This window comes from Pseudopodoces humilis, chromosome 3 (assembly GCF_049639895.1).
Source record: "Pseudopodoces humilis isolate 2021_Gansu_Grassland_sample_001 chromosome 3, ASM4963989v1, whole genome shotgun sequence".
NCBI classification, from domain to species: domain Eukaryota; kingdom Metazoa; phylum Chordata; class Aves; order Passeriformes; family Paridae; genus Pseudopodoces; species Pseudopodoces humilis.
This window is the reverse complement of record NC_142202.1, coordinates 20,910,844-20,923,123: the sequence shown is the minus strand read 5'-3', so window position 1 is coordinate 20,923,123 and position 12,280 is coordinate 20,910,844. Positions and strand designations below refer to the sequence as shown.

Here is a 12,280-nt window from a genome sequence, read left to right as displayed (position 1 = left end):
CACAAATGAGTTTAAAGCATCACAACTCAGAAACCACTTGGAGCACAATGCACCCGTTAAAGAGGTTAGGGTGGTATTTGTGTGCTCCTGAAAAAGAAGGAAAGACCATAGTGTCTCCTGAGAAAGCCGTTTTATGGGGTTCTTGTGCATGGCAGCCACAGAAGCACGCCACTAGCTGAAGGCTTTCCTGTGTGGTTTTAAACTACAAACAACATTCAGAGATACCCAATTTCTTTAACTGCTTTCAGCACTGGTTGTGACCAAAGTCAAGCACAAACGTACAAAGGGCTTTCTGTGCATGCACAACTTTCATATTAGTTCTCACATGGAGAGGGGAATGTGGACATAAATGCACAGGTAAAATATCAAGCAGAGATTTCTTTCCTTAAAGACAATTGTGCTTGTTTCCCCTCCTGCTAATTATATCCTATAAATCCTCTACTCTCCCTACTCAGACAGTAACATTTTGTTACCTACATTCTGTCAGTAGACTTTACAAAGATCTCCAACACATGTTATAGAAGTTATTGCTATAGTACTATATATAACAGCTTTGCATAAGAGAATAGAAGGCTGCCACATTTAGAAAATGCAGGTGCTATGTAAGCCCCTTTCTGAAAGAAAGAACTTAGCTCAGTTTCCTTTGAAGAACCAGAGACTTGAAATTGAAAACTGTATTAATGCCATTGTCTCCTTGTATCAGCAGGTTCCAGAGAGATTCCTGGAAGTGGCTCAGATCACGTTACGGGAGTTTTTCAATGCCATTATCGCAGGCAAAGATGTTGATCCTTCCTGGAAGAAGGCCATATACAAGGTCATCTGTAAGCTGGACAGTGAGGTCCCTGAGATTTTCAAATCCCCAAACTGCCTACAAGAGCTTCTTCATGAGTAGAGAGTTCAGCAGCTATTTATGAATGTATGAAAGTAGCAGTCCCCTTCTGATGCCCAAGTCATGTGTGTCTCTATTTTAATTTCATATATATGTGTATCGCATACATATATATATGTATATGAAATTTGACTGATCCCTCCTGGATAAGTTTTCATTCAGTTCCAAGGGGATGGTTATTTTACTTCAGCCTTTGGTTTACTTTTGCCCGAGACCCTTAACATTTGAAGAAACAACGGGGTTAATTTTCAGGGAGAAGAGTTTGGAAGCGTGTAAAAGCCTGTCTTAGCAAGTTAGGGCATTATGTTTAAAAATGCTTTGTCAGATTTATTGCTTGCTGCAAAGTGGCATTTTGTCTTGGTGAGACTAATGTCATGGCACAATACTACAGACAATGAAGTTTATATTATGTTTATACTGCTAAAGGTCTGAACTCTGTGGAGTCACTTCATAAGCTTCGAGCTTTTTTATTTGTATTTATATACTTTTTAATCAATAACTAGATTTTGTTTCATACTTCAAAAAAATACATCTGTTTTAGGTACTCACTCCAAGAAGTGACACCCCAAAAAAGCAAACCCTATGCTTCATGTTTTCCTTACAGAAATGACAGATACCCTGCACCAGTAACCAACATGCCAGGTTCTTGTTTCTCTAAATTGCAGCAAGGGATGTTTGCACAAATCAAATACTGTTCTTGCGGGGTTAGGCCAGTAATTTCATGCACAATATTGTATCAACCACAGTAATTTTGGAACATGGTCAGCTTACTAAAGTGGAAGCATTTCACTCTCCATAGAGTAAAAATGAAACCTTCAGCATTGTATAATGAACACCATGTCTCAGTCTTACTTTAAGTGGCGTAAGTCCCTAAGTTTATTCTTTTCTTAGTCCATTCTGCCTCCCAAGATCCCCTTTCCAACATACAAAGTTTCCTGTCCATATTTGACATCTGTCCTAAAAAGCACTTTTTGAATGATCTTAGATAAAGTAGAAGAACCTTCATCTCACAGTGCTGAGGCAAAGGAAAGGAAAAAAATAAAAAAGAAAAAAAAGGCTTGTTTGTAGCTATAAAGTATAATTAGTCTTTTCCTAATCAGAAGAATAAAAATTACATTTTCATAAAAATCTAATCAAGCATTGTACAGAAATCACAGTGTCCTCCTGGTTATGCAGGGTTCAGATACCCAAATTGGATTTTTAAAATTACAGTAAGTGCAGCTTAAAAAAAAAAAAAAAAAACAAAAAAACAACAAAAAAAACAACAAAAAAAGGAAAGAAAAAAATCTGTTTGGGCAATGTGGCTGCACTTGTCTTCTGAAGCTGGAGCAAATGGTGACCAAAACCTGAGCTACAGTGTAAAGTCCCTGATGGACCTGGGTTTGCCTGAATGCTACATCATGATACGACTGAAGAAAAGAAAGAAAGCTAGCTGCTAGTTCTCATGCTTTCTTTAGTGGGTCTCCTTTTCTCATGTTTTCAGAAAGAAATTGTCTCCAGAAGTTTGGGGGAAGGTTGAATATGCTATGGCACACTGTATTTGTCATTTTCTCTGTCGTCTTTTGTACGGATGCAGTAAGAATTTATTGTTATCATCAATAGTATTTTCCCCTACATAATTCAATCTAAATCTAGAGGAAGTTCCTAATTAGCCGTGAATTATATTTAGACCATTGAGGATATTGGTATCTTCTTTATTTTGAAATTGCATTTTGACTTTGGAGAGTGAAAGTTTACCCATGTGACTAAAGAGCTGACCTGATCATTGCAATTTCACTTCATTTACAAATACTGCTGATAGACAGAAATGTATGAAAGCAATTATTGTTAGCAGAAAGCCTTAAAAACCTGCTGACTTCAAATTAAACAGCACAATCCTCCGATTCCCTGTCATTCTTTTCAAGCACTGGCAGTATCTGTGGAGTATAGGCAATGCAGACAATAGCATGGGATGAAGTGCCAACATTTTCACTATGCATTAAAAGCAAAACAAATCTTGATCTTAGACTCCCTGAGAGTACCTAATACTGTACGTATCCTTACAGTAGACAGGATTTATTTTTTTTTCTTTCTTTTATTTTCTTACATTTTATTTCATTTTATTTTGTTTTCTTTCTTTCATTTTTCCTTCTTTTTTTTTTTATTTTTCTGTGTGTGTGCATGATTTGGTAAACATTACACTTCATAAAGATGTAACTCCAATGAATTCTGAGTAAGAAAGGATGAAAATTGTGTTCATGCACTTTTTTTGATTTATGGGAAGAAGTGGCATAAAATGCTCAAGTTTTAATACAATAAGTTCATCATTGGCATACCATCAGATGCAAAATATTACTTTGCATTGTCACCTTGGACATAAGAAAGCAAAGCCATACTTTTATCATATTATGTGGACATACTACTAGCTACCATCTCAACCTGTGATTTTACCGTGGCTTTATATTATTATTATTATTATTATTATTATTATATTATATTATTATTATTATTAATATTATTTGGCTGCAATGGGATTCACATAATCTAAATAAGTGAAATTGTGTACTCAACACTTGATGTTGTTGCATTTATTTATTTATTTATGGGTAGTATAATCTCAATAGTAAATGAGGCATAGGAATTAGGAAATTTCATCTTAATTAGAAATTAGAAATTTCATCTTAAAAGCAAAATAAAAACCTCCTTGGTCTGAAAAAGGAATAAATGATAAAATTATCATTTCAGTTATGTGATTTTTCTGCATTTTATAGCCATATTGCCTTTGTGCCTCCCAATTCACCTAAAATTACAAATACATGGCATAGCTTGTACTAAATTCTAAGTAGAATAATCCAATCCAATTTCTTTTAAATTATCTCAATATTATTTCACTAAAAATGGCTAAAAGGCAAGAGGCTACTTTTATTGCAACAAAAGGTTTACATAGGAAAAGAATTTCAAAATCCATGTAGAAACCCCATCTTGCCATTCATTTACTGCTAATTCAGATTTATTTCTGCATATAAACTTGAGGTTATAGTCTGTGCCTAGACCTTAAATACACCAGCGGAAGGAGACAAAAAATCCTTCAAAATACCAGTTTTTCCCCCACAAGTACAATTGTTCTTGTGCCTTCTGTGGCTTACAATTTTCATCTTTTAAACTTTATTTTTCAATTACTACAGCTGCAATAAACACTGACCTTTTTTTTTTTTTTTTTTCCCGGCTGTTTGACATAATGTTGATAGCTATGCATATTTTGTGTCTTTTTAAAAATTAAAAAAATAAAAAAAACAAAGCAGGAGAATACGTTTTTGAAGAAGAGAATTTTTAGAACAGTTTGATAATGCAAATTATTTTTTCTCAATTGTTTGAGCAGCATTCGAGTTTTGAAAATTCTTGTAGAAGCCAATTTTTTGTAACTGTGGTGCAAATCTTGTGTTTTCTTAGCCTGATGAAAAGTAGTATAGAAGCAATATTTCATACGTGACATATGTGCATATACAGATACGTATGTGGTCACACACACAGGACAACATGTGTGGGCATATGTATGTATATTTACACAAAAACATACACACACACACACACAAAAGATGCGTATGAAGTGAAAAGCTTACCTTTTTCCTATCTAGATTAAGAACCTATTTTAGACATTTGTTATGTTTTGTGAAAAGAATGTTCTATTTGAAACTACAAAACATTTAATTCTTACTGTATCTCTGGTTGTTTAATGGGAACGTTTCACATTTAATGGTAAACACGTGGAAGATGTTAGAATGTAGTAATTATTTAAGGAAGTGTTCACCCATGTATTCCTGAGGTTTGCTTTGTGCCTCTGAGTATTATTTAATCAAAGTGTTTTAAGTTTGCAGAATCTTTGTTACTGTACCAGGTATGTGGGTGAACATTGAAAATAGAGGGGAACTTTTATAAAGCAATGTAAATATTCAACCTTACGGCTGTTCTTGCATAAAGGCATAAGATTTTAATAACTACATTCTGAAAACATCTGTTGAATTTATAAGAAACACTACAGTAACTGTGTAGATAGTTGAAAGCATTCTTGAAAATCCAGCTCTACTTTTAAAAGTTAAGTCTCTTTCATCAGATGTCAAGGGAATGGGTAATACAGTTTCTGTAAAATTGCAGAATTTTTTTCTATGTATATGAAGTCAGTTAATAGAAAAATGTTTTTTTTCCACAGGTTAATATTAATTAAGAAATAAAGGTGAAGATTTTGTGGCTTTAAAGATAGGATTTTCACCAGCAGCATTGAAAGATTATACATATATATATATACAGAAAGATATATATATATATATATATTAAAAATGGAAAGTGGTTTACAAAACCCCCAAAATGAGCACTGTACATGAGAAGTGAAAGCAAAAACTATATTTGCCATGTGTATTATATAGCAATCATTGGTGTTAATAGTGCAAATGTTTCCTTCTGGTACCAACTCTGTGTTTGAAAATTCCAATACGCATTGTTTTCAAAAAGCTCCCCTTAAGGAATGTAACTGGTTTATATGAGTAAGCAGTTACTGTATTGCACTTAAATGTTCTGTTGAAGGAAATGCAATTTTGTTTTCTGTAGAACTGTTGGTTGTAAACCATCTATAAACTGAAGCTAAAAATGCTCATATTTAGAGCTGGGATGAAAACTGGTATTTAACCTTTGTATCTTCTTAGGAATATCCTTTTTAGTGTATGAAAGGTGGTGGCACTACGACTTTATTCAGTCTTTTCATCTGAGCCACAGTCACCTCTCTCCCAAAGCAGCCACCTTACAAATGCACAAATACTGGGATATGTAGAAACAAATCTAGAAGAAACAATGAGCTTACATTTTTCTCTAAAATCCATACCTTCTGCATTAATTGTACCACTTGAGTGAGATAGTAGACAAACACAATAACCATCTCATTACCATATTACATGTAAGAGTCAGAAACTAAAACAGGAGGAAAAAAAGCACCTCTTTAGGTTGGTTTTAATGCTGCCCAGAAGAGTCAAAGGTTAAGGTTTAAACTGATATTGTCCCAGCCATTACTCATATGTATATAGTTACAAAAGTGACAAAACACTGCCTTTATATTATTTAGCAATATGTTGTAAATAGCATTATTAAGCTCTTTTTTTTGTAATAAAGACCCTTTAATTTGAAGATAGTACAATAACTGAACTGATAAAGTCAATTTTTGATTTTTTTTTTTATTTTATTTTTTAGCTAGAGGCAATTTCAACTGTGGATTTTTTTGTTGTCGTCTATTGTTCTGAAGACTTTGCATAATTTATTGGTTTAATTTATCCTAATTTATTTGATGAAGGTGTACAATTTTGTATTACCAAGGATGTACTGTAATATTAATTGATGACAAGATAAAACAATAAGACTCCCCTGTCCGTTTGGAAAAAAAAGGTGCAGTAGACAATTGATTGAAAAAAAGTTACAATTCTAGCTTGGCAGCTACTAAATTTAAGATAAACACAGGAAAAATGTTTGGGGGGGGGTGGATTTTATTTTGTGTGTTTAAAGCTTTTGTATACTCTCCAGACTTTTACCTTTTTGCTTTGTACCACTTAAAGGATACAGTAGTTCAATTGCCTTGTGTGCCTTCCATCTTCTCTAAACTGAATGTATGTGCAGTATATATGCAAGCTTGTGCAAAATAAAATATAAATTACAAGCTCATTGCCATTGTTTACATTTATTTCCAAAAGTTTATGTTGCCCCATGTCAAGAGGCGAACTCCTGAACTGCTTGGCTGTGGCCAGGCTGTGCCTAACACTGTCGTCCTCTGAAGGTTTTCTTTTCCCCTTAGTTCAAATTATTTATTAATGAAACTACCAGCCCTCTTGCAAAATGGATATAATGATTTATGGCCTCGGTGCCCTACCTCCAGCACAGCGCCGGTTAAGATAATGAATGTTATTTTGCAATAGTCTATCTGCCAAGGAATAACTCCCTGGAAGAGACCTGTTATGTCTGAGGCATCGACAACCCTTTAAATTAAATGTAGCCAATGTGAGCTAGAAGGTACTTTTGTTTATACTGTTTAATCATTTCCTGGGTATACATGCCATGCTGGTGTCCTGCAACAGGGAGTTCCTCAAGCTGGGTGAAAGCAGGGGTAGTGCTTGTTGAGCTGTAGTGGTTCACATTTGGTTCACATTTGGTACTCCTAGCAGTTTGGCCTTTTTACTGGTAGTGACCATCCTCTCTTTTTGTTACACTCGTGGATCTCTTCTGTTTCAAGCTTTGTCTCCATCAGCATTATATATAACTATTCTGTTCCTACACAATTCCTCGAAATGTATTTGTTCATCCTTTTTCTTTTGCTCTTTTCTGTGTCTGCTGTTTCATATGTTATCTTAAAATTTTGAGCTTGAGTGGACCTTTGATTTACATGATTGTCTGTGTTTCAGATATGAAAGTTCTCTTTTTGGCTTAGAATTGGTGCAGATGGCAGTAAGACTGTAGCCTATTTAGATCATTAAATCCTGCAAGACTCTTCTGATTTTGAAGGAGAAGCATGTTAAAAATATATTTTGATCTGAGGTAATTTATTTTCAGTATCTTCCCTGATTCAGGCTCAGGACACCAGAATTGAGCTGGAGCCTGAATCTAGTTTTAGCTTCATTCTAACAACCAAATAAATACTTCCTATCTGCATCAGCAGTTAAAACTCCATATATTTTTATACAACTGGAGTTGCATTTGTTGGGCCACCTCAACATGAGGTGTAAAGGTCTGTGGAAGGTCATGAAGTTACATCTACATAACTAATAGTCATATAAATGTGAGATCTTCTCTGGTTTTACTGCAAACAAATTGCCTCTCCTAGTTATATCTATCCACATTACCAAACCAACATACTAAAATAAGTTTTGTGTTAGTTATCAAGACTTAACTATGATGCTGAGAGAGACAGAGATCATCTTCAGTTAATGGACCAAAGGATCTGAGCTGTGTGTGTAATTGCCAGCTCACTCTGTGCCCCTATCAGTTTTTCTCTCAAATATACTGGTTCTGTGAAAACACTATTTGTCGTTTTACACTGCAGTGGAAAGCACACAGATCTCTAAATAAGAAATCCTAGTTATTGGCATCTCAGAATACTGCAGGAGTTCAGAGCTAGACTGGAACTTGGCAAGTAGTCCCTGTCATTGCAGAGGGCCAAATCAACTTTCCCAGGCTTCAAGCACCCTGAAATGATCCAAGTTCTGCAGATCTGGCCATCTGTGCTTGGAAATCCTCAGTTCCCCTAATACCTGGAATTTTTACAATAAGAAAGATACTATGTTCTAGCTTAAAAATCATAAGGAAGATATTAATTATCCCTGAGCAAGGCAAATAATTGAACAATTTCATGTCACTGAGACCATCACTAGCAACTGGGGTCTTTCACACATCACATTACTGAGCAGCTGAATGTGGAAGACTACATTTTGTCATTTGAGAGCCTGAAAGGGTTAATTGCTCTCATTTTCTTGGTCTGTACCCTTATTTATGCCCAGTCTAGGTTGTGCCAAGACAATTTCTATGGAGATGATCCCTTCTGATCCAGTCTTCCCTCTTTGTTAGGAGGGAAAGGGAGAGCGGCAGCATACGACTGACTGTGTTTGGGAAATAATGGCAAATACATCCCTCAGCCTTTGCAATGGCTTCCAGTGCTCCCCCAAACTCATCTTAGTGACTTTTAAAATATGGCACTGCGTTTGTTTTAAGAACACAATATGAAAAATTGAATCTTTGCTAAATTCTGTTGTTGAATGGGGATGGAGGGCTCCCAGTGTGAAGGCAGAGCTGCTAGATAAGAAGGGCTGGGGGATAGGAGGGTTGTTTCCCTGCCTGGTCCAAGTGTTTGACCCTCTGGGCGCATTGCAGGGCCTGCCTGTTCTCCCAGCTTTTCAGTGGGCAGGGACATTTGCAGAAGCTGCCTGTTAAAGCTTGATGGATTGGTGTGTGCAGAAAATCCATCAGTTCCTACAATGGCCATTTTTGGGTACTGTTTATTAGGACCACAACCGTACCTGTACCTCAAAGAGATGAAGGAGGTATCTTTTATTTAAATGTTGAATTTTTTTTAGACACCCAAATGAATGCTGGTTGGCTTAGGTTAGCCTGACTCTTTCCAGAGCTGCAGAGCAGAGTGAGACACTGACTCTCCTTCAGAGAAAGGACTCCCCTTCCCCCCCACTCTGCCCAGAGTCTGGGAGCCTGTGATTGCATTTTTGTGAATAAATCCTGGGTGAGTGAATAATGGTACTTTCCCATTTATTTGGGAATCAGTGTGAACAAACAAACAAACCAACAAACAAACAAGCTATTTGCTTCACAACAAAACACATGAAAATGAACTGCTGTTTGTACCCAAATGCAGATAATTGCATGCACGGTTTAATTTTATTCTTTAAAATTAGACTTAAGGTTGAGTCTCTATCTGGGCAAAGGAAAATAAAAACCGAGAAAGATGGCACAGATAGCTAAAGAAATACTACTGGCTCCAATGTAAATATGTTTGCGGTTTGCAAGAGACCTGCCAGTCAAGCAGCTGTGGGAGGTAACAGGGGAGAACGCATGAGAGGAAAAAGTCTTGTGGCAACAGTGGCCAGTTTCATTATGGCCACTGCCAGACTGTGAAACAACTCTGGGGGCTTGAAATCCTATTGCCTATTAAAACTGGGCATGACAGCTCTTTTTTATGCTTCACCAACCAGAGATGGAACAGTGTCCTAGGGGAAATAAGGAAAAATATTTATTACAAGTGTTTAACACCTTTTAGTACAAAACAACCCTAATATGCAGCACTCAAGGATAATTCATGCCAGCACATGTAAAACCAAGGGAAATCGCTTATCAGCTCAATAATTTGGTCAGAGCTTTTAAAGGAAGAGATGATACTCCAGTCAAAACCATAAGGCCAGATTTCTCTGAAGTGGAGGCACTTTAGATTTTTTTTTTTTTCAATATTATTTTCACCGTTTCTCAGTAACCCACACAAGGCTCTGACAACACACCCACCCCAGGGACTGCATGGCTGCCTGGCTTGGGCTGAGGTCTGGCCATTCAGACTGCGGGTTTACCTGCCCCTCACGCATGGCAGTAGTTACTGGCATATTTAAGAAAGCCACAGGACAGTCAGGGTTGGATCTTGAATAACACACGAGGCAGAGGTTTGAACCGCCTCAAAGGCTTATCTGAAAACCAGAGCTTGTCTCACACTGCAAACAGTCTGGAAGCATATGGGCACACAGGTCAAGGAGTGTATTTGAAATCTTTCCTGATAAAATGTGTGCATTTGGAAGCGGTATAATAAAAAATGAGCTTTACTGCTTTCTTAGGCGAACATATGCATCGTGACTCCCCAGCTCTGGGAGAAACCTAGAACTCAGGCGTGGGGAGCTCCACCTCTCGCTGAGCGCCACAGGGAAAAATCTCGAGCACTTTCAAAAGGCTGCGCTCAAATCTATTCCTGCTCCGTGTCCCAATTTTATAGGGAGTGAAATGGAGATGTGTGATGGTGGCAACATCTCCCCAGGACCCCCCACCTGCCCGCTGCAGAGCTGGGAACAGCTCCTGCTCCTCCAGCCCGGCGGGCGCTGCCAGCCGCACGCGTTACTCATTAACGCCGGGTCACTCATTAACAGCTCGCACACGGGGGTCCTGCACCGCCCTCCCAAAGACCCCGGCTTACATTGCACAATCCACACGCTGCTGCCCTGCCGGTTTTATCTCCTAGCTGAAACCTTGCTTCCTGGCATCCTTTTCCATCTTTGCGAGTGGCCGGAGCCAATATGTTAAAATACTGTTTACCCGGCTGTTTGCTTTCCCAGAACCTGGGGGGAGCCATGGAGGAGCTGGAGAAGTCCATCCATGGCGAGGATGTCCCCCTGCCCCTGAGTCAGGTTTGTCCCTCCCATTAGGAAGAGCCTGCTGCTTAAACAGTGTTTCCGCCCTTCCCGAAATTTCCAGAGCGCTCAGCAGCCCTCAGCCGGGGCCACGGCTGGCTGCTGGTGGCGGCACAGGGTGGCTGACCCAGCAATGGCAGGGACAGAAAAGGTCGAGGTGTGCTGTGGTGGGGCAAGAGGAAAAGCCATCTCTGCCAGAGAACGACCCTGTGCGAGGGCCAGGTAGATGGGTGCTGCCTGAGGCCAGAGCTGCTCCCTGCTCGGGGCAAAGGGGCCCAAAGGCGGCGGCCAAAAGGCACCCAAGGGAGTGCTGGAGGACAGCAGCGGCAGGAAAGGTCTGGAGCCCCCGCCACAGCGGCGCGGTGAAGCTGATGCCCAGTGTCAGGCACCCCTGCCCTTCACGCAGCTCCTTCCCTGTATTTCCGAATTTCAGTACCCTTCTCACATCTCCTTGGAGGAGGGAAGTGAACGGGGTTGATGGCGGTTTTGACAAGGTGGACGCGGCAGCAGCCCCAGCAAATAGGCACGTATGTTGTCCCCAGCAACAGACAACAGCCCAGTGATTCTGGATAGAATGTTACATCTGCAAAATTCAGGATTTGTCCAAAACGCGGTGCTCTTTTTATATAGATATAATCAGTAATATATAATAACTCTTACTGTTATTATTAACCTTAAGGAACTTTGTTATTCCATAAATATAAATAAAGTGTAGTTATCCTTAATCTGATTTCAAATGACCTGAAAAGAGGATCAAAAAAGTGAAAGAGAGCTGTACAACAGGGGAGAAAATGGCGAGTGGGGGAAGGGGGGTGAGGGTGTTGACTGTAAAAGAAAGAAAATTATCCCAATTCTAGCACTGCTGGAAAAACGTGAAAGTTATTGCCGCACAAAGAACCTCTTGAACTGCTCTGCCTTCCAAAATTTCTACTGCACTCTCTGCAGTTACTTGTGTATGGCAGAAGCAGCATCTTTGTATTATATGAACAGTCTGCTTCATAATCAAATACCATCTGTCGCTACATCTGAACTTGTTTTCAACATCTGTGCGTTCTGGTCTTAACAAAGCTTTAAAAACTAATTCAAAAACTTTCACAGATCACTGACTAAATATGTACATTTACCATCTTTCATATTGGTTTAAAATATTTCTTCTATAGCTGCATCCCCTTGGCTGGGAATAGTTAAGATGTATACACTGAGTTGCTTTATTAAGCTTATTTTCTAATGGCCTTGGGTAGCCAAGTGCAAAAGAGGGACACTTGCTCAGGCACCGAGAGGACCCATCATATTCTTTCTTGGTGCCAATACAGTCCCTTTCTGCCAATGAGAAACCTGAAAGTTGATCAGCTACCATACCCCAATTACTCAAAATGACACTACAGATAAAACTGCAACCAAGGGGAGAATCAACTGTATGGCTTATATGCTGCTAAAGTGTGTCTGAACAAATGGTGAAGTAAAATCATGAGAGCCCTCAGGAGGATAAGTA

The 12,280-nt window shown here is 38.6% G+C and overlaps 1 protein-coding gene across 1 annotated transcript in view; it reads left to right on the top strand.

Moving 5' to 3' along the window:
* Window positions 1–6,568, top strand: part of PROX1 (prospero homeobox 1) — a 49,907-nt gene extending 43,339 nt beyond the window's left edge. The window contains exon 6 of the mRNA XM_088053086.1: window positions 704–6,568. Coding sequence (XP_087909212.1) covers window positions 704–892 — 189 coding nt within the window. The 3' untranslated portion in view covers window positions 893–6,568. The remainder of the gene's footprint in view (window positions 1–703) is intronic.
* Window positions 6,569–12,280: the final 5,712 nt, after the last annotated feature.